The sequence below is a fragment of the Phyllostomus discolor genome, chromosome X (genome assembly GCF_004126475.2).
Source record: "Phyllostomus discolor isolate MPI-MPIP mPhyDis1 chromosome X, mPhyDis1.pri.v3, whole genome shotgun sequence".
In the NCBI taxonomy this organism is placed as follows: domain Eukaryota; kingdom Metazoa; phylum Chordata; class Mammalia; order Chiroptera; family Phyllostomidae; genus Phyllostomus; species Phyllostomus discolor.
In genome coordinates, this window is record NC_050198.1 from 22,229,865 (window position 1) to 22,253,871 (window position 24,007).

At 36.9% G+C, this 24,007-nt stretch overlaps 1 protein-coding gene across 5 annotated transcripts in view; it reads left to right on the plus strand.

Moving 5' to 3' along the window:
• SYTL5 (synaptotagmin like 5) overlaps positions 1–24,007 on the plus strand; it is a 213,643-nt gene that overhangs the window by 109,956 nt on the left and 79,680 nt on the right. For all 5 annotated transcript variants that reach the window (XM_036016436.1, XM_028523498.2, XM_036016435.1 and 2 more), the window contains exon 2: positions 4,201–4,682. In XM_036016436.1, the coding sequence (XP_035872329.1) occupies positions 4,564–4,682 (119 nt within the window). In that variant the 5' untranslated portion in view covers positions 4,201–4,563. The remainder of the gene's footprint in view (positions 1–4,200; positions 4,683–24,007) is intronic.

Consider the following 24,007-nt stretch of genomic DNA (forward strand, 5'->3'; position numbering starts at 1 on the left):
TAAAATCAGAAGTTCCCTGTGAAGCAGGGGTCAGTGCCACAAGCTTAGCCAATCAACCTTCCTCTCTGTGTTTATGAAGAAATTATTCCTTTTCCAAGCCGAGAGCTCTGTGAAAATTTACAATGAACATTAGAACGTTAAAGACAATTAGTTCCGTAGAAGAAAAAGTTTTTAGCTTGGTTTCACTCAACATACCCAAAATTTTATTGGACTGAAAAACTTTTAAATATTTCATAGAGTATCTGGTAATATCTTGTGGGATGCTATTGTTTTATGGGGTCAGTGAGAGACAGTCACCATCCAATGGTTAGAAGCAAGGTCCCTGAAGCCAAGAGTGCTCTGAGTCACCATCTAGGTGACTTTAGGCATGATAATTAAGCTCTCTATTCCTCAATTTTCTCATATCTATAATGAGGATATTAGAATTTATTTTGTGAGGTGATTATAAAGACTAGTTATGTCAGTGTTGGCTGTTATTGTGGAACATCCTGAGGATGTTACTCATGCTAGATCACTACAAAGCTGATGGTGTTGTTAATTGGTCTTCCTATTACTGTTCAGGGAAACAATACCACTGTGAAATTTTTTAAAATTCAACTACTATACTCCCATGACATATGCCACACAGAGATGCCTATGTCAGAGGAAACTGCTTCATTAAAAATCAGCTCTGGCTGGAGTGGTTCAGTGGATTGAGCACCAGCCTGCAAACCAAAGTGTTGATGGTTTGATTCTCAGTCAGGGTACATGCCTGGGTTGTGGGCCAGATCCCTGGTGGTGGGCACACGAGAGGCAACCACACACTGATGTTTCTCTCCCTCTCTTTCTCCCTCCTTTCCCCTCTGTCTAAAAATAAATAAATAAATAAATAAATAAATAAATAAATAAATAAAATCAATGCCTGAAGTTCATAGCATCTGCCCTTGAGTCTTCCATGTTGGGGTTCATAGTGAAAGAACTATTTCTCTGCCCACAGCATCTTTATCTGTCTGGCAGTTCTTACCTTTGGCTGTCATGTGAATTCTTGCCTGCTCATCTATTTGAAAGGTAATCTCAAGAGAATTTTGCATATGCTGTTTAGCTTGTATTCTGAGTATCTTGAACATCCCTCTAAGCATGCCAAAAATCTACCTAATTATTGTGTTGTCACACAGTAACAGGCAAACAGGAAATTAATTTTATTCTTGTAAATTTCATCCTAAGAGCACTTCCAGAAATGTTCTGTTTTTAAAGTGGCATTTCAAGTACCCCTTAATGAGATATATTCAGATATATCCTTTCCTTTAACTAAAATATCAGCCCCTATTATTTTTGTACCTATTACTCAAAATATGCTTTTAAAAAAAACTGTGTCGCTGTGTGATGCTATAAGAATTTGTTATCACAACTTTGTGATGCTCAGCAGAGTTAGTGACCTGTTCAAAGCTATCTATGCTGAAAGACAACAGAATGACATACAAACCATCCTGTTGTCTTTTTAAAATAGTTTACCTCAGTTTGTCAGGTTACTAGCTAGAAAGGGAAAAATCAACATCTACAGTGTCTAAGAAGAGATATCTATTTAAGTGCAGGTATTAAAGAATAGAGTAAAAAACTGAATTTCTTCTTGTAATCTGACTATTACTTACCAGACATATGTAGCAAAAAGAATGAGAATTTACTCTAGATAAAATGTACTCATGATCATTTTTACTCATTTTTTTTTCACTTTATTAAAGTGTGTAGTGGATAAGGGATTCTCTAGAATGTTTCCATGAATTATCTAAAATGGACATCAAAAAATGGTACATAGATGAATTCATCACAACACAGGACTGGTTCTGTGAAGGCTCCGAAATTTGATTTCATTGGCATACAGAGAAAAAATAAGACAGGTTCAAACCAAAGCAAACTCCATTGGCAAGACCAGGACATCCACCACTGAAGGGACAACTTGATGGATGGTCAACTTATACTATGAAGTGTCCCAGAGGAAATGAAAATCAAGAAAGAGGAAGTAGTTGTATGGTTTGAGTGAAAATTTGCCAAACTGAAGCCCCATCACCTATCATGGAACATGTGTTACAGAGAATAAACAGGTTATTTGCATTTTGAGGCCTGAGTCGGTCAGAGTCTGCATGGGCATGATTGACATCTAGCTCCTCAAATGTCCTTTATCTATGTTTAGGCTCACTATCTCCTCTTCTCTCATATTTCTCCAGGAGGACTACATTATCAATTAAAGTCTATCTTACCAAATCATAATCACAGTCCAGTTCTTCCTCACAGAGGAAACATCCTGATTTTTTTTTTTGTATAGTTTTGGCTACTTCTGATCTCCTTGGCCAGCCATTTACAAATCAGCTCCTGCAGTCCTGGTACAGATGAGCCAAAATTTATTTAAGGCTAATTTTGTTAACTAAAGTCTCATGGGGTAATTTTATTTCTCTTATGCCCTTGCTTAATTTCCCATCTTCTCTGTATTCTTCGTTTGCTACTTCATGGTGTTACTACTTTCCCTCTATTCTCCTCACAGGGCAGATACTTGAATTTTTAGAGGGCAGACTTGCATTTATAGCCCAAGACAAGGATGGCCATAAGATTCAGGTCAAGCATTTTTGTGTTTCCCAACCTCTTGAATACTTTCTAAATGCAATTCTATAGAATAGTCTGGACATTCTAAATCTGACATTTCAAATACCAAATATGTCTTAAATGAACCTGGCTATAATGATAATGTATTCATTTACTGAGTTACCAAGTGGTTTTCCAATTTCAGCATAAGTTTAGATGAGGCACACATAGGTGGATAAACCACTTGTATCTTTAGCTGAGGAGTACACAGTTGACAGTGATGGAAAAACCAAATTCTTAACCTTTCTTAAGAATGTCTTTTCTTCTTAAGTTTTGTGTTTCCTGTTCATATCAACTTTGGGGCTCTGAATTCCTTCTGCCTCTAGGACTTTGGAAGTAGAAAAAATGACCAGAGTAAATCTAGAATGTCTGTCCTGACTAGGACAGTTTTCTCAGAGAGGTCTGGCTCATGGTCTGGCTCATGGTCTGGCTCATGGTCAAGTTTGGTTCTGAGTAACTTCAGTTCTGGCTTGGTGTACTATGTATAGAACAAACAGGTGGGGACTTTGGAAAGTTAGGAAGGCTCTGAAAAAGATCCTATCCATCCAGATCTCCTGAGATTTTTAGGTCAGCCTAAGCAGCCTTTGAATAAGTAATTATGCTTGGGAACCTGGCAAACCAAGTGTAACTTACATATAGATTATAGCTCATAGACCTGGGGTGGGGGAGGAGCTGAGGGGCAGTCTCATGTGATGGTGACAAATCACAAAATCAGGTAGATCACTAATATTCATCATTTTAAGGGGATGTAGAGAGAAAATTCAGGTAAAAAGCCAATGAAAGAATGTGCTCAAGAGTTAGGATAAAGGCCAGGGCCTGGTGAGCTTCTGATGTTAATAAGGGACTAGTTTTAGAACATCTACTTTGCAGTGTGCACATAACTAGAATAATTCACAAATAACTATGTACATCATGAGACATTAACACTCATCTTGAGAATAAAACATTACTCAATACTGCTGAAGTTTCTGTGTTCTCCTCTCTGATCACATTTCTCTGAATTTCCTTGTATTTATAATACGAATGCATATATTCCTAAATTAATATTGTTGCAGTTATTTCCTTCATCTGTATGCTATTATTCTGCATTAAGTTTTCTGTAACTTGAGTTTTTAATTCAGTATTATGTTTCTGATATATATTCAGGTTGATACATGCATCACTGGTTAGTATTTGTTAGCAGTGCTTTTCATGCTGTGGTCTTTGTTTTAGGGAAGGAGGGAGAGAGAAGGAGAAGCCATTTAAGGGATGTATCCTATTGTGGACAGTCAAACTGCATACTTGGTGTCCCTAAGTGGTGACCCAATTCATCCACAAGTTAGCTGCAAGTGTGGTAATGAGATCTGGCTAGTAAAGGACACTAATTATAATGAAGAAACTGAATTTGTAGACTGGACCTGGAGTCAACTAAATAGAAATAATATTTCTTGGTAATAAATATAAGATATGGAGATAGTAAGTACATATTTACTGATTAAAATTGTTTTTTAAGTATATCACTGTTTCAAAAATTGGACACTCTTACAAGCATTATGGGGGAAATGACTTAATTAATTTTTCTCTCCTTTGTTTTCTCTACCTTTTCAGTGTTTCTGGATTCTCCTCCAGTGGATCTGATTCCTGCCCTGTAGCTTTCTGAAGGATTGACATTGAGCATCATTAGTGAAACTTGGCTACCACCTGACTGTACACAACAAGAGAGGCTTTGGAGATCTTTTTTAGTTAAAACAATAATGACTTTCTTGGAATGTATTCCCAGTGGAGCCTGTTTTCTGTGTAGCCTGGAAGAACACCTAACTAACATTGGCAATTATTCAAAGACCTTATAAAAACCACTCTATATCAAACAACTGAGTGACTCTGGGTTGTTCAGGGGGATCCTAAGAATTGGGAATATCAATTTACCTAGAAGATTCTGCCACTGCTACTCAGAGCTGCTGCTAAAATACCATGTCTAAGAACTCGGAGTTCATCAATCTCTCATTTTTATTAGATCATGAGAAGGAAATGATCCTGGGAGTCTTAAAGAGAGATGAATATTTGAAAAAAGTGGAGGAGAAGAGAATAAGGTAATATTCTGTTATCTTAGTGCCCTCGTTGACTGCTTTCTGTGTTTGTTTTTTTTTTTTTTTTGAATCAATATAGATTAGATATAGGGCAACTGCAACCACATATAAGACAAATGTTGACCAGTGATTTTATTCATTCCCAGCCATAGCTCAAATATTAGAAAACATTTTTGGTACTTTGTTATTTAGCTAGACAGAAGAATGGGATTTAGCTAATAATACAGTGTTGATGAGAATGCGTATTTGGTAATAATGTCATTACCAGTAGCTAACTGGAAGAATTGGCCAGATTTTAGTTCCATCTCTGGGATGTATTAGTTAAATGACCTTGAATAAGTTATTCAACTTCTCCATGCCTTGGTTTCCTCGTCAATTAAGTAAGGATGATAATAGTATCTGCCTCATGTGGGTTGTTGTAAATGTTAATGAAGATAATATATGTGCAGAACCTGACACCTAAGTATACAATGAATATTAGCTATTATTTATTTATAATGCTTTTTTCAGATCAGTCTTACTGGGAATTTGCCTCCACCATAGCTCGGGGAAGAAGGGGATCTGAAGAGTACCCACTGTACCCCAGAAAGCACCTAAATTTCCTCAAATAGGTTTCTTTGTGAGAAAAGTTGAGTAATGTGGGCACAGCTGAGTTTCACATCAGTTATGGGCAGGGTTGATATTTGCTGGATCCCCAGATATGACCTTACCTATGTTTCAGCCAGCATCCATTCTGATTGGTGGCATCATTTATTCTAAATGGTCATACTGTCATTCTGATTGGTTGCTGCATCCACTGTGATTGTTACCTTCTTGATAAATATATTTGGTTATTATATATCATCCCTTAAAGAAGAGCAGAAAGATGCAGTTTTTATGTCTTGTATGTTTCCCAAAACTGCAATCAGAAGCTTTGTTTATTTTACTTGAGGAGAAAACTTGTGGTAAAATTATCTTCACATGTTGCAAAAATATTCAATGTACCTAAAGCAACCAGGATCCTTAGAATTGGAAATGTATTGAAATATTCTTGATTAATGCTTCTTTCATAGTTCAGAATCGAGAAATTTAATTTCCATTATTCTAAGATATTCCACCAATTTTAGAGAAACAAAGGTTTTGATTAAAATTAGTGCACGTTTTCTTGCACTTTTTTGTGCTTAGAATTCAAGCGCAAATAGCCCTGGCTGGTGTGGCTCAGTGGTTGAGTGCTGGCCTGTGAATCAAAGGGTCACCCATTCAATTCCCAGTCTAGGGCACATGCCTGGGTTGCAGGCCAGGTCCTCAGTGTGGGGCGCACTAGACGCAACCACACATCATTGTTTCTCTCCCTCTCTTTCTCCCTCCCTTCCCCTCTGTCTAAAAATAAATAAATAAAATTAAAAAAAAAAAAAGAATTCAAGTGCAAATAAAATGTGGTTAATGATCTTAAAGCAAGGGTGTCAAAACCATTTTGACCGGGGGCCACATCAGCCTTGTGGTTGCCTTCTAGGGCCATATGTAGAGCTCCTTGCCCCTAGTTAAGGAGTAGTTACATTTACACTGCCCTAAAATTACCTTTAGCCCTATGAAGGCAACCACGAGGCTGATGTGGCCCCCAGTGAAAATGAGTTTGACACCTCTGTCTTAAGGAAATCAGAAATGATATTTTTGTCATTGGTACTCCTGTCATGAAAAGTTGCTGAATTTTCTAATGTGCTGCAAAAAAATTATATTGTTTACAGAGGACAAGCACTATCCAGTTATTGATGACATTCTTAAAAGAATTAAAAAATCACTTCAGGAAATAAATAATTTAATAACCAGATCCCAAGAAACATTGAAGTATAAGAGTAAGGCTTTGCTCAGGATATTTGTTTTTGTCATTCTCAATAACTTTTAGTAATGATCTACTGTACTTCCTTTTCCTTTTTCTCTATTTTTCTTCCCTTTTCTTTTCTCCCTTATTCTTTGTAAAGAAATTTAGCCAAATAGTGTAATATGCAAAAGATCCATCAAGGACACGGTTAGTGATTTTCTGGCTCTTTAAACTTTTTTGAGGATGAGTATTTTTTTTCTGTTTTGAGTGTGTTAAATGCATTGCCTCATTTTGTCCTGAGCTATCAATATACGAGCCCAGGCCAGATGACTCAGGTTCTGCTACTTGAGAAGCCATGCCAAAGGCAGCAGCATGGTGTTTAAGTGCATGCTGTTGAAGCATACATCCACACTTGTTGATTGAAATCCTGTCTGAACCATGAAATCTTTGTGTCACCTTAGACATGTTACTTCCACAGATAAATCTAGTTTCCTCTTTTGATAAAACAGAAATAACAACATTAGCTACCTTGTAAGGTTGTTGCAAGGACTAAATAAGCTGATATTATCAAGAACTTAGAGCAATGCTGACATATAGTAAGCACTCAATAATTTCTGGCTATAATTATTATTCCTATGGTTGATTTGTTTGGCTCTTGATTTACTAGTTGTAGTAACCACTATCAGTGTTCCATTCATATCCTCCAGGGTCCCTTGTTGGATCTGTGCTCTCATTTCCCAGTTTCCACTTTACTTCTAAGGGCTGGCACCCACTAACCTTTTTCGATAACTATCTTTGGGTGGCTGGAGTTGCCCATAGTATTAGAGAGCTACAGTGCCACATAAACTTCAGTTTATGTCCCTATTGGGCAGCCCCAAGCCAATAGATGACATACAGAAACACTTTGTCTTGAGGCAAGACAGACCCCAATGGGATCATGCTGAGGCTGGACTTCATCTTTGGTTAGGCCCTTCACCTCTCCCTCTTCTGCTTTACCTATTCACTTACAGGGTTCTCCTGAGAGCACTCCTTAAATCATTTGCACAATAAATGGGCATCTTGGAATTAGCTTCTAGAAAACTCAACTAGGGGGTTGCCAGACTAGATAGGAACTTAGTCCTTATTCCTGGATATCCTCCAAAGTTATCAACACAAGAAATTTATAGTGTAATAGATTTTATTGCACAGGTAAACTTTTGTGCTAGCTAGTACAATAATTGTTTTCAGCAAGCTACAGAGGTATAGGTTGATATTTGGTGGGAGTCTAGAGGAAGAAGTAATCAATTATGAATAAAATAGAAATGGAAGAAATGGTTTCACAGGAGAGGTAACATTTGAGCTTAGCCATGAAACGTGAAAAGGATTTTGATATTAGCAAATATGGCAACTGTGTTTCAGCTGATTACCATGAACCATGAAATCTTCAGACTCTGCTAATAGGTTTCAGAAGGAAATGGAAGCCAAAGGGGAAAAAATAGGCATTATTGTGACTACAAAGAAGAAACTGATCTAGAAAGTTAGTAAACTGGAGGTTGGGAAGCAGTGGATCTTTTGTTTGTGTATTTATTTGCTCAAGCAAGCTGTACTTAGACATTAAGAAAATAGAACAATGGAAGAGTGTGAAAATTGTATTGAATCAACATTTTACAGGCCTATTACCCAACTATGCTCCACAGTCCACACAGCCACTGAAGTGTGGCAATAATTAAGGTGGGACCAGTCTCTGTATGCTCCTAAAAGTGCTCTGCACCCAAAGGCATATGAGAAGCCTGATTATTACCACCAGGTAATGACCTATAGTTTGGGGAGAGGCATCTGCCTATTATCAGATCATTCTAGGCTCATCCAAGAGGCTCACATAGATTAATTTTTCTCCTTTATTCCAAGCAGGAAGGAATAATAGAAGATTTCCAGACATGGGTTTTGACTATTAGAGAGTAAGAGTATTTTAAATGTCCTCTGTGAAGAGCAAATCAATTAGATTCATTGATGCTTCAATACAATGAAGAAAGAGGGAAAAACTGATACAAATAAAATTGAGCTATCAAGAGTGATTACAAATGTAAAAAAATACCTTCCATTTGGAAGCATAATATAAAAATATTTGTTGATCATTTTGTACTTTAGATTTTTCTAACTTTTGAAGAACTCAGCCTAACATAACAAAGTACATGGCTCATTGTAATGAATACCCCTCAAATTTCACTAACAAATTCTTACTGTACTTGATCTTCTGCACCTAAAACCAAATAATGCTAAATGTCTACTTTGTGGTATTGGCCTATGTAAGAAATCTTCAACTTATAATTAGACTATTCATTTTAGCAGTTCATTTGTAGGCTTTATTCTCACTAAGAAGATGTCATTTTCATTTGGCCATAATGCCTGAAAATATGTCTAGACTTCGGTTCTCTTTGGTACCTATTCTTGTATTTGTCTCAGTGATTAACTCTATTCATTTCCTTACAGGATATATTTCTTTTTTCTTCCTCCCTACCCAACTCTCAGTTTTGCTCATCTCCAGCAGTGGCTTTTTAAAGAATAATTAATAATCCCTTCATGGATATTCCTCTGGCAACTATTATGAGTCTGGAGGTGGACATGAGACCAAATATGACTCATTTGTACATATAGCCCAAATTTACAGAGGGTTCTATTTCCCAGTAGAAAAGTTTAATTCAACAGTTGCTGTTGACTGTGAAAACCAGCACAAAGATGAAGCTGGTCCTAAAGAATGGCAGAGAATTGTTATCAAGAACCTGATATACTAGAATTAGCCACACTTCTGGACTTCTTATTTTTTATTATATTTATTGGGGTGACATCAGTTAATAAGATCATATAGATTTCAAGTGTACAATTCTATGATATATCACCTGTATATTGCATTGTGTGCCCACCACCCAAAGTCAAATTATCTTTCATCACCATATGTTTTACCCCCTTTACCCTTTACTACCCCTTACTCCCCTACTCTCTGGTAATCACCATTCGGTTGTCTGTGTCTATAAATTTTTGTTTGTTTTTCTTGTTTGTTCATTTATTGCTATCAGGTTTATATCCCAAAGACCTAAATATAAGATCTCAAACAATAAATTGCATAAAGAAAACATAAGTACTAAACTTATGGACCTTGGTCTTAGAGAAGATTGTGTGAATTTGATGCCAAAGGAAAGGGAAGTAAAAGCGAAAATAAGTGAATGGGATTATATCAAACAAAACAAAAAAACTTCTGCACAGCAAAAGAAAATACCAACAAAACAAAAGGCAACCAACCAACTGGGAGAATATATTTGCAAAGAACAGCTCCAATGAAGGGTTAATATCCAATATATATATATATATATATATATATATATATATATATATATATATATATATATAAAACTCATAGAATTCAACACCAAACAAACAATCCAATTAAAAAATGGGCAGAGGACCTGAACATACACCTCTCCCAAGAAGACATAGAAATGGCCAACAGACACATAAAAAGATGCTAAACTTCACTACCTATTAGGGAAATGCAAATCAAAACCACAATGAGATACCACCTCACAGCTGTTAGAATGACTGTTATGAACAAAACAAGTGATAACATGTGTTGGAGAGGTTGTGGAGATAAAGGAACCCTCATTTTCTGCTGGTGGGAATGTAGACTGGTGCAGCCACTATGGAAAACAGTCTGGCAGTTCCTCAAAAAAATAAGAAGAGAGTTATCGTATGACCCAGCAACCCCTCTTCTGGGTATCTACCCCAAAATTTGAAAACATTTATTTGCAAAGATATATGCACTCCTATGTTCATTGCAGCATTATTCATAGTGCCCAAGACATGGAGACAACCAAAGTGCCCTTTAAATAATGAATAAATAAAGATGATGTGGTACGTATATGCAATGTAATACTATTCAGCCATGAGAAATGATGAAATAATGCCATTTGCAACAAAATGGATAGACCTTGAAAATATCATGCATAGTGAAATAAGTTGGACTTTTTAAAGCAACATATTTCTGTTTTATTTATAGTGGTTTCAATCAGATTTTCTGTTATATGCAGCCAAGAGCATCCTACAGTTCCTAGGAGTCAGAACTAATTGATATTTGTTGAGCACCTTCCAAAGGCCCAGTGCTATGTATGTATTGTTAGAATAGTGGAGTTGGGCAGAGACACAATCTAAATGCTTGTTGAGGTCATAAACATAAAGATGCTTGTAGCTATGGATCAGGCTTTGTCGGTGGTCTAGACCAGGGCTCAGAAAACTTTTTGTATAAAAGGCAAGATAGTACAGAGAGATGCAAATTAAAACCACAATGAGATACCACCTCACGCTCTTGAGGATGGCCATCATAAACAAATCAACAAACAAGTGTTGTGAGAGGATGTGGAGAAAAGGGAACCCAAGTGCACAATTGGTGGGATTGCAGGCTGGTGCAACAACTATGGAAAACAGTATGGAATTCCCTCAGAAAACTAAAAATGGAACTGCCATTTGACCTGGCAATGCCACTGCTAGGATTATATCCTAAGAACCCTGAAACACCAATCCAAAAGAACGTATGCACTCCAATGTCCATAGCAGTGCAATTTACAATAGTGAAGTGCTGGAAGCAACCTAAGTGCCCATCAGTAAATGAATGGATCAAAAACTATGGCACGTTTAGCCCTGGCTGGTGTGGCTCAGTGGATTGAATGCCGGCCTGTGAAACAAAGGTTCACTGGTTTGATTCCCAGTCAGGGCACATGCCTGGGTTGCAGGCCAGGTGTCCAGTAGTGGGTGCATGAGAGGCAACCACACATTGATCTTTCTCTCCCTGTTTCTCTCTCCCTTCCTGTCTCTCTAAAAATAAATGCATAAAATCTTTTAAAAAACTATGATACAATTATGCAATGGAATTCTATGCAGAAGAAAGAAAAAAGGAGCTTCTACCCTTCATGAGAGCATGGATGGAACTGGAAAGCATTACACTAAGTGAAATAAGCCGGGTGGTGAAAGATAAATACCATATGACCTCACCATTAACAGGAACCTAATCAACAAAACAAACAAACAAGCAAAATATAACCAAAGACATTGAAATTGAGAACAGGCTGACAGTGACCAGAAGGGAGAGGGGAGGGAATTTCAGGGGAATAGGGTGAAGGGTTTGCAGGAACAATTATAAAGGACACATGGAAAATTAACAGGGGAGTGGAAATGGAAGGGAGGTGGGGAGTGCTGGAGTGTTGGGCTGGAGTGGGAGTAAAAGGTAGAAAACTGTACTTGAACAACAATAAAAACTTTTTTAAAAAGGCCAGATAGTAAATATTTTAGGCTCTAAAGTGCACATATTCTCTGTTATGACCACCTCACTCTGCCATTGTAGTATGAAAACAGATATAGGCAATATGTAGACAAATGGGTATGACTCGTGTTCCAATAAAACTTTATTTACAAAAACAGGCAAAGGGCTGGATTTGGCCCAAGGACTGTAGTTTGCTGACCTTTGGTGTTGAAAACACTACCTTGGTAGTTGCTCACCTTGGGAATAGCCTCATACACCTGAAATATCGACAAAGAATCTCAGGGAGAAGAAGGACATTTATAGTCCAAGAGATAAGATGGAGTTGGACTAAAAATCATCAGCTATTAGAGATAGTGTGTGGGTTTCTGTCTGGGATGTTAGGTGATTCTCCAGAGTCCTGTCATTTCCAGAAGATTTTTTATTGAATAATATAAGTTAAATATTTATCTTTTTTCTTTAGTTTTTTTAATTATATTCTTTTATATTACCTTTTAGTCCCCCCTTGTACCCCAGTGCCCCCAGCAATTACCTGTTGTCCAGGAGATTGTAATGTGTCACCCAATCTGTAGTGGCTCATGTGCTGGAACACCTTACATGTGTTTCATCACCCCTATAGAAAAACAGCAAAATCAATCTGAAGGTATGGAAATTACCAAGAAGTAGCAAAAGGTTTTGCAAAATTGCAAAGAGAAGATTACAAATTCACTTTCCCAATGAGATAAGAACTATCAAAATCCCCCTTTATAGATGGTGAAACTGAAGTTAATATTTAAACAACCTGTTAAAGGTTACACAGCTAGGAAGTGGTAGAAATGTGATTTGTATCTCCACAGTCTGGCTCTAGAGTTCAAACTCCACTTTTAGGTCACCTTTAACTTCTGAGTGACATATCTGACATTTTGGGGCTGAGACAGAAAAAAGGAGATGGTAAACTATCAATGCCTACCTCACACCAGAAAATACATTACTCACTTCCCAATTTTATATTCATTTAATCCCCATGTCATCCCTAATGTATGTACTATTAAAATTTACTATAGGCCCTGGGTGGTGTGGTTCAGTGGATTGAGTGCTGGCCTGAGAACCAGTGGGTCGCAGGTTTGATTCCCAGTCAGGGCACATGCCTGGGTTGCAGGCCAGGTCCCCAGTAGGGGGCGCATGAGAAACAACCACACATTGATGTTTCTCTCCCTCTCTTTCTCCTTCCCCTCTCTCTCTAAAAATAAATAAATAAATAAAATCTTTTTAAAAATTTACTATAGCTGTCATAACTGAAACTTAGATTAAATTATTTGGTCAGCTAGTAAACATGAGAGCTAAGATTCTCTCCTTCCATATTGCTTCCCTTTTCTCTATGCCTATGCAATAACTGTACTTATTTGGACCCTGTCAAAAGCCCAGCCACAGATTTACTAATAGTTGTCAGAGAAATGGAACAAAACAGAAAATATTTCTTTAGCCTCGTATTTACTAACAGTTCTGACCTATAAGCTGTGTAAAAGTATCTAAAGTTACTATGGCTTTTCTTGAAGCCTTGTTCTTGCCCAATAAAAGCTGACAAGAGCTCCTTATGCTGGTCTACTCTTCATGCCGAAAACCAAAGTATGTGTTCTCTTTTGTTCCACACAGTGGGCTCAGCTGAGATGGGCCACAAAGCAAGGAAGAATTTTATATTATCAAGAGACCACATATCCCAGCCTAGAAATAGCCATTTACCTTGTGGCTTCATTTTTATGTGGTTGATTCCATCATTTTAGAGCAGAGTGAGGGAGGAAAGAGGAGGAGAGAGAAACAGGAGAAAGTTGATTCAAATTGCCTATTTAGAATCCTGCTGATAAGCTAAACATTTTGTTCAAATGGATTTGAAGTGATTGCAAGAATTACCTGGAAGTTAGTGAGACCAGTAAGTGCCAAGCAACAAATACCCTCTTAATACTCCACGAATGTTTGCTCTGTGGGCTGTTTGTTTTTCCAAATCTTATCACTACCACTAAGAACAAAATTAGTTTGACCTTCTCAAAAAGCTAAAGATTCACTGTCCCCATAAAACACCAGCAGCACTATGGAAGTGGACTTCTGGTTTGGTAAACATTTTATTTTAATCCTTATAAAATTGTCACAAAGCTTCTTAATGGATTAACAGAAACTCCCTGCATAAATACACTGGCTTCTTAATAGAACCTCAACTCTTAGTGAGTCACAGAGAAATGGGGAAAAATAATCCTGCTCTTCTTTAAACAGATTTAAAGTCTTGGGGGTTCTCCCACCAAAGACATTACTAATTGCAATATATATACACATTGGGAAACTAACTTAAATTTTGATCCTGTAGCAATTCCCCCCAAATAATTCTTACTTGTAGGACTCACCATAGACACAAGGCCACAAATACCTGATATTTGGGGGACATTTCAAACACTAGAATGTCCAAATAAGTAAATTTATACTTGCCAGACCTTAATTTTTTGTTTGTTTGAAATAATATGGTCACCATAGTCATAAGTAAAATTGTTACTTATGCTAACAATCTATCTCTATCTCTTTGATTCTTCCACAGAGTCCCCTTTTAGGAGTTTTCCCTTCAACTGTGCACCAACTCTAGCCAGAATCGGTGTAGAGAACATGCCCCTAGACAGCAGAGATTAATTTTCACTTATGTCCAGGAAATTACCATTTCCTTTCATTGTAAATTGAAGAAACACAGAACTATAAATCCCATGTAATTTACAATATCACTGAATGATTGTGGGGTAGGATGTTGGGACTGGGGGAGTGAGTGAAAAGTGTAGTTGGCCCCCCAAAGGTAGGTCAGTTCATAACAGAAGATTTAATTAAGCAAATACCAATTATATTCTTGGGGAAATAGGCATTATATTTCAAAGAAAATATAAGTGAAAACTTCAGAAACAAAATGTCATCTCTAACATTTCAGATTTCAGGCATATGACCATTTTATATCAACAGTTTATATGACTTTCCTATATTAACAGGAGTTAAGGATTAGTTGATTTAAATCTGTAATGAAATTAGATCGACATGCACTTAATAATTTTTATAATCATTATTTCATTGCAGAGTAATTAAACACAACTGGTAAGTGTTTCACACAAATGTCTAAAATCAAAACTTACACATCAAAGCATTTTAAAAATGTTTTTAAACTCAGTAATGCACTAGGCTTTATAAAGGACATTGATGTGTACAATATTTTTATATCATAAATCCTAATCCAATTAAAGCAATGTTGAATGTATTTTGATATTTTTATTATAGAAGTAATATGTTTATCATATAATATTAGAAAATACATATAATATGAACTTTAAACACTCACTTAGGATCCATCTTCCCACTTTTGCTTAATTTCCTTCCTGTTATTTTTCTGTGTGTATGTATAATTTTCACATAATGGGAACCATAATATTTATGTAATTTTCTACCTAATCTTGCTTAACCTTACTTCAACATTTTTATGTCATTAAAATTATAGAAGCATCATTTTATTGTCTGGGTAATATTTCATAACATGAGTGTGCAATACTTTATTTGTCCTAATTATCATGAACATCCTTATTCTCAAATCTTCTTTCTTAATTTTTACACTTGTTCTTAGCCAAAAGGCCAAGAAGTGATCGTTCTTAATTTTTATTATGTTGTGATTCTTATTTTGATTTATATTTCCTTTAAATTAAAAAACTGTTTTCTGGAAATGTGTCAATTTCCTCTCCACTAAACTATTATACCACTGCCAACATCAAAATTATTGTCATAAATCATTACTAATTTGATAAAGTAATGTTATGTGTTAATTTGCATTTATATGGTTATTAATATTTTTACACGAGTTTACTAATCATTTTATTTCCTCTTTTATGAATTTTTTATTCACACTTTTTGTACATTTACTATTGGGTGTTTGTGTTGTTCCAGTGTTGATTTTATTAATTCTTTTTCTCATATATTTGGGAACTCCATTTGCAAGGTTCAGCAAACAATTATTGAGTCCTTATTATATGCAAGGCATAGGAGGTAGAGATGATTTAATTTCCAATTTAACAGAAGCAAAATTGTACTTTATTGGATTATCATGCAGACACCAGCCCGCATTGTCCTCGGCGTTATGGCTGAAACGAGACAAATTCACATGGACTACTGAGTCCTGTGGAGGAAAAGGAATGGCATGGCTACCCTCTCAAGAGGAGAGCACCCTGACCCTTGCCTTGACAGGCTTTTATTGGCTTTCTAATAGCATACATTAAAGAAGGTTTTCATTCATTATACTTAGGTTTGCTTTAGGTAATTACTTTCTACAGATAGCAATGGAAGGGATGTTACTGATTACTTCTTACAGATTAACAAGGAAAAAATGTTGCAAATGTAAGGGAAAGATGGGAGTAACAGGTCTGGTTACACTTCAGTCCTTGGGAGAATTAGCACAGACTTCAGGAAGTTACTTTAAAGATATGCAGTAAGCATTTGCTGCCTAAACTCAGGGTGAGGGAGTTTTAGCAAGAGCAAGTCACAAAGCAACCTAGGTATAATGCAGGCCTGGTTTCCCACAGGAGAACTTCTTTGCGGGCATGGTCCTGTGTGCCGACTCACTCCCTACTGGTTTTCCACGTGGGTGCTGAGCTGCATCTCCTTGCCTTGTGAAACGGTTCCCTACAGGATTATGCAGTCTCCACTTTCACATTGACTCTAATCAAATAGATACATTCTTTGTGTAAAATATAAATAATTTACATCTTTAACAGATTCTATATACAATTAGTACTTCATAGCCAGGATTTGTATTCTTCTCTACCACTGTAATTGTAGTCATGGTATTTATGTGTGTAGAAAATAGGGTAAGTTCATCCCTGGCTGGCATAGCTCAGTGGATTGAGCGCGGGCTGCGAACCAAAGTGTTGCAGGTTCGATTCCCAGCAAGGGTACATGCCTGGGTTGCAGGCTGTGATCCCCAGCAACCGCACAATGATGTCTGTCTGTCTGTCTGTCTCTCTCTCTCCCTCCCTTCCCTCTCTAAAAAATAAATTAAAGTCTTTTTAAAATTTTTTAAAAAAAGAAAATAGGGTAAGTTCAGCTTTGAGTGTCAGAGAGTCAAAAAAAATAGTAGCTTAAGTAAGAGAGGAGTTTCTTTTTCACATAGATGAAGTCATGAGGAAAGCAATCCAGAGCTGGTAATGGTGGTTCCATACTGATCAGAAGACTTTGGTCCTTCTAACTGGTTGATTGGCCATCTTCAACATGGGTTAACACCTGTTAAAATATAGAAATGTATTATTACACATTAAAATGGTAATGAATACTTTATTCAGAACTATTGCAATAGATTTCAAGACTCTTACAAAAACTTAAAAACAAACAAAAGTGTATGGCTATAGAGGAGAGAGATCAGGCTCAACTCCAATACTACAAAGGCAGCTAAGGATTTGCAGCCAATGAGTAAAGTGAGGGGATATAGAAGTATGTTTTGTAATAACCTTTATTTATGAAAATATGAGTCCCCAGAAACATCACCGAAAGAGGTACAATGGGAAAAATTAAGCACTGATAGCTGTCTTTGCTGAGCTTGTGACTCCTTCCTTATCACATTTAAAATAATTTAGTGGGCACAAATTCAATATTGAGACAGTTTAGAAATAAAATTTATATATTTATAAAATAAAGCTAGTATGTGCCTTTATTCAGGAGCATAAGTAGTTTTAAGGAGTTTTTCAAGGGCAATATGTTCTATTTAAATTATGTTTTTAAATGTATAAATGCCCAAAGTCCTCCCATCAAATCATGTCTATCCTTGCATTGTCATAGCAATAATATTTAAAAGCCCAGTATTTTATCCTTGTTTTTTATTTTTTATAAGTTTATTTGAGCCAAATAATAACATATTCTTGGGAGCAAGATCTCAAATGCTCCCCATTTCACTCTTTTTTCTTTTACAAATTTATTTCATTTTTGTTGACACTATTATAGATGTTCCCCATTTCTCCCCTTATGTCCCCCTCCTCCCAGCATCCAACTCCTGCCCACCCCCTGGCCTTTACCACATTGTTGTCAGTGTCCATGGGCTATACAGCCTTCCTACTTCTTGCTTATTGATTCTATAGCCATCCTTTTAAAAAAAATAATTTATCCAAACAGACTTTCTACAGTTTTTAGTAATCAAGAAATGTATCCTATGGGTTTCAGATAGTAAAACATGTCCTTGTTCTTTGTTGGGCCATGAAATTGAGACAATAGTTATTTCAGGGTATTTCCAGGAGAAGACTTGGTTTGCTAATTTTAATGAGATCAATCTCTGCTATTTTTTAAGATGACAGAGCACACTTTGGAGATATGTTGGGTTCAGTTCCAGGTCACTTCAATAAAGTGAGTTGTAATCTTTTGACTGGTGGAGAGCCTTGCCGTCAATTTGCAAAACAGGGAACATCTTTGAAATGTAATAAAGTGAAGCCTAATAAAATGGTGTATGCCTGTATAGTTAATAATCAATCGCCTGTCTGTTCACATGGCTTTGTGAGATGATCTGGCATATTCCTACGAGCCAAGTGTTTTACTACCAGGAATTCTTGGTGTCATATGCAGACTTGAAGATTTCACAATGCCCTGTTTCTTTGAGACAATTTGTAAATGTGAAATTGGCACAATTCATAAGATTTCTTTATCTCAACAAGTGTTCTTTCAATCTTGCTCCTTACTATTTTTTCTTGGTAGATTTCTATCTAAGCCATACATTTCCCCAATTCTCAGAAGATTTTGATTCTTTTTAACAGCCTTGGGTTTTAAAATTAATCTAAACCTTTATAAAATTTACTAGGACCAAAGTGGTGTGTTTGGTGAAGAATAGCTTCATTGGCCATGAGAGACTCTGATAAGAGGCCCCTTGGGTAGATGACATTTGGTGGGAGAAGCAGAGCAAGCAGAGGAAACCTTTCATGTTTACTGAGGCATAACTTTGTACGTATTCACCATGGCTTTGTACAACTAGGAAAGACATGGCCATTGTTAATACAATGTTCTTTCTGAGAAAAAAATTTTAATAAATTGAGAGCCAAGGGGAGGAGCCTGGTGTGGGAGAGGAGTTCAGGTTTCAGAGTATAAAATTCTGCATCTGAATCTTTACTGCACCACTTGATAATCTTGTGAACCACAGCAAGTTTTCCCTTTGAGACTGCACCTTTTTTATTTTTGAAATGAGAGTCTTTTCAAAAGACTCTCTGTTAATGGGAGTCTTTAACATGGGTTACTGTCAAATAGCATGACATAAAACAGAGTGTCTGTTATTATTTTGGCTAAGCTTTGTGACAGTTAAGTTTTAATAATGAGTTCTTCACATACAAGCTACAACAAAATATTTAGAATACAGAAGGAAGGTCTGATCACCCCTGGATTTCCCTTAGGTAAATATAAAATAGCCCCAGTGTTGATGTCATTGCCTCTGGATGTGAATAAAAATTGAGAGTGTTGGGAAGTACGCTGGCATCAGGCTGCTCTGACATTATTCTGTATATATATATATACACAGAATATATATATATAAAAGGTTTTATTTATTTTTTATTTATTTATTTTTAGAGAAAGGGTAAGGGAGAGAAAAAGAAAGAAAGAGAAACATTTATGTGTGGTTGCCTCCATGTGTCCCCAAATGGGGACCCGGTCTGCAACCCAGGCATGTGCCTTGACTCTGGATTGAACCGGTGACCCTTTGGTTCTCAGGCTGGCACTCAATTCAGTGAGTCACACCAGCCAGAGCTGTATGCACATATTTTTTTCAAGTGATTTTTGTCTTATTGTTTGTGGTTTGACGGTATTTTTTCATCAGTCACCTTGGCTTTGTGCTCTTATAGGAATATGAAATTCTAGCTCTAGACAAGGATTTATCTTGCATGCATTACAACCGAGGCTTAAGCACAACCTCATAGCAACACCTCTGCAAGTGGATGATAATAAAAAAAGAGCTAATGTTACTGAGTTCTCATTTTACTTGTTGGGAAACAGGTTTGGCTGTGGGTGACACAGACACATTATAATAATGACTTAAACAAGATAAATATTTTTCTCTTTAATGGAAAATTCTTGGTTGGTTGTCAGCTTTGTGATATTGTTATGGTGGCTCCATTATAGCATGGATCTGGGTGCCTTTTCTTTAGTTGCTCTACCATCTGGAGAGTCTAGCTCTTAATCCAAGATAGCTCACTCCTATGTTTTCATCCCAGCCTCTGGGAAGGAAGAAGAGTTCAAATGAAAGAGAGCCCTTTCCCATTAGGGATATGACATAGATGTTGCCTAAATCATTTCTGATCATATCACATCAGCATTTAGTCTCATGACAAAATCTAACTGCAGCAGCAGCAGGAAATATAGTTTTTATTCTGAGTGGTCATGAGCCTAGCTAGAAATTCTGCTAATAGAGAAGGGGAGAACAGATATGAAGAAACACATACCAGAATTGTCTAGTCCACAATGACTATGTGTCAAGCTGTGCTTAACACAATGTTCACAACAAGCTTATGAGGCTTGTTGGTTTATGATTTTCTTTTACATGGGGAATATTTTGAGACAGAAAGGTTAGTTCTCCTTAAGTCTTGAGACATAGAAAGCTTAAGTAATATTTTTTAAGTCTCAAAGGAAATAAGTGGAAAGGCCAAGATTTGAATGCAGGCCCACTGACTTCACAGCTTATGCTCTAGGCCACTAATAGAATATATAGTCTTCATTTGCTCATTCTCTCTCTTGAGCCTTGATGCACTCCTCTAGATGAGATTGGAGATTGTTTAAACATATCAAGGAATCAAAAATACTTTTTGAATTGTTATCTGTGGTTTCCTCTTCCAGGCAACTAATTGCTTTCATTATAAAATACCTGTCTTATTTGGTACACAGTAGTGTTCAGTACAATTGAGACTAGACAGGGCAACAAAGGAAAAATAATGCCACACAAATATGAGAGAAATTTTAATGAAAGCATTTCCTGATTTGAAAGGAATGTGTCTATACAAAGGTGAAGCAAGCAGTCTCTGTAATGCATTGAACTTTTTTGATGATGGAATAGAAAAAATGAATTCAATATATTGCTAGAATATAGAAATGAAATATTCTCCTATTCAACTACAATTGAGATAGTTCATCTTTTCAGTATTTAAGATTTCAATTAAATATATAGGTCATCAATTCACATGTTAATACAAATGTATCTGTGTAGCAACAAGGAAATGTAAAGAATAAACTGATATTTTAAAATGCAAGACCATCCTGAGCTTATCTCAAATGAAGAATTGGTGTAGCCGGAATTAAATGTCTTCAGTGGCTTTTTTCTTTTTATTTTTCTTTGCATTCTTCATCAGTTTTTAACAGTTGATTTTGAGCCATATTTACCTCTACTACACTTTCCCATCCATCTCCCATAGTCTTTGCTTCTTCTCAGACAAGAAAATACCAGGGAAATAGATTTTTATTTTATATTTTCAAGAATCAAAATAGTTTTGCTTACCGAAGAAAGGTGTAGGAATGAAGTTAATGAAGATGAAAAAAAGTTATAGAAATTCTTATCAGGTAATTGAGAATGTTCTGTAGTTTTCTCAGACTTGTATTAATTTTTTGAAGTGTGTTTGATCTTAGTTTAAGCAAATTTTAATTTAATGTTATTCCTACTGGATCCAACATTGCGCATTTTTTATCTTTTCATTCTCTCTCTGATAATGATGGCTTCATATTGTAAAGGCCTCTATAATTCACAAAGCACACTACCATATTTCATTACTTCTAGTCCTCAAAAACACCCCCAGAGGAGGATAGGAAAGGAATTATCTTTATTTTGAAGTTGAAATAGCTAAGACCCAGAAAGGTAAAGTGGAATGCCCAGTGATACTCAGTAAGTAGGATAGCGGAGTTTCCTCCCCTCCCTTTCTCTTTCTCTTTCTCCTCTGTCACTTGCTGGCATTTACTTATGCTTTCTTTTATTCATTCATTTAAATGCTATTTATTATGTCCCAGCCACTGATTATTTGTGGTAAAATACAAAGCTGAACAACACACACACACACACACACACACACACGCACACACAGCCTTGCCCTCTTGGAGATTATACAGAAGTTGGTGAAACAAACCAGTTAAAAACCGCTGAGTAGGACTTCCGACCAAGATGGAGGCATAGGTACATTGACTTTGCCTCCGAAAGAAAGACAACCGAAAGAAGGACAACAACAAATTTAAAAGCAAAAAAAAACAATGCAAACTACCAGAAAATCAAACTGTATGGAAGTCCAAAAATCAAGGAGTTAAAGAAGAAACAGTCATTCAGACTGGTAGGAGGGGCAGAGACAGGCAGCTAGGGTGGAGAGAACTCACAGCAAGGCCGGGGCTGGAGGACTGGTGCGTGCAAGGCAGTGGCTGGTGTTGGCTGGCGGACCAGGAGGTCCCATATTTGTATGCAGATAAACCAGGAAGAACAACTGGGGAGCAAGACAGACTTCAGAGTGGGGAAATAAAACTCAAAATTTCTGACTAAAAATACCTATGGGGGTTGATGTGGCAGGAGAAACTCTCACCCTCACAGGAGAGTTTGTTAGAGAGATCCACAGGGTCCTAGAACATTTACAAACCAATCCACCTGGGAATCAGCACCAAAAGGGCCCAGTTTGCTTTTGGGAAGCAGAGGAAGTGACTGAAAGCCAGCAAAGACCTGAGCAAGTGGCATTGTTACTTCTCAAACCCCTCCCCCACATACAGCACCACAACTCACGGATGTGGGTTGCCCTGCCCTGGTGAATACCTAAGACTCCACCCCTTACTTTGTAACAGGCACTCAAAGACAAAAAAAAATGTGGCCCAAATGAAAGAACACATCAAATCTCCAGAAAAAAAATACAACTAAACAATGAAGAGATAGCCAACCTATCAGAGGCAGAGTTCAAAACACTGGTAATCAGGATACTCGTAGAAATGGTTGAGTATGGTCACAAAATAGAGGAAAAAGTGAAGGCAATGAAAAGTGAAATAAAGGAAAATGTTAAGGAAACTGGGGCTCAAATCAATGGTTTGGAGCAGAAGGAAGAAAGAAACATTCAACCAGAACAGAATGAAGAAACAAGAATTCAAAAAAATGAAGAGAGGCTTAGCAACCTCCAGGACAACTTTAAACATTCCAATATCTGAATCATAGGGATGCCAGAAGGAGAAGAGGAAGAGCAAGAAATGGAAAACTTATTTGAAAAAATAATGAAGGAGAACTTCCCAACCTGGCAAAGGAAATAGACTTCCAGGAAGTCCAGGAAGCTCAGAGAGTCCCAACAAAGTTGGACCCAAGGAAGCACACATGAAGGTACATCACAATTACATTACCCAAGGTTAAAGATAAGGAGAGAATCTTAAAAGCAGCAAGAGAAAAGGAGACAGTTACCTACAATGGAGTTTCCCATTTAACTATCAGCTGACTTCTCAAAAGAAACCTTACAGACAAAGAAGGGGCTAGAATGTAGGGACCAACATCCAAGATTACTCTATCCAGCAAAGCTGTCACTTACAATGGGAGGGTGGATAAAGGGCTTCCCAGATAAGGTCAAGTTAAAGGAGCTCATCATCACCAAACCCTTATATGAAATGTTAAAGGGACTTATCTAAGGAAAAGAAGATAAAAAATATGAACAGTAAAATGACAACAAACTCACGATTATCAACAACTGGACCTAAAAAAATGAACTAAGCAAACAACTAGAAAAAGAACAGATTCACAGAAATGGAGATCACATGGAGAGGTATCAGTGGGGAGCGGGGAAGGGCGAGAATGGGGGAAAAGGTACAGGGAATACGAAGCATCAATGGTAGCTACAAAATAGACAAGGGGAGGTTAAGAATAGTACTGGGGAAAAAAGAATAGTATGGGAAGTGGAGAAGCCAAAGAACTTATAAGTATGACCCAGGGACATGAACTAAGGTAGGGGAATGATGGTAGGAGGGGGGTTCGGGGTGGAGAGGTTAAAGGGAGAAAAAATAGAACTGTAATAGCATAATCAATAAAATATACTTAAAAACATCTGAATAAAGGTATAATTGAAATTATCATATATACTGTGAAGAAAAAAAATGCAGTTCTCTGAGTGAGTATAAGACTGGGATCTGCTGTAGATTTGGTTGTTAGAGAAGGCCTCACTGGGAAGCAGCAGTGAAGCTGAAGTAAAAAGATATATGGGAGCCAGACAGACGAAGGACTAGGCTGTATGTTTATAAGTCAAGATAGGCTGA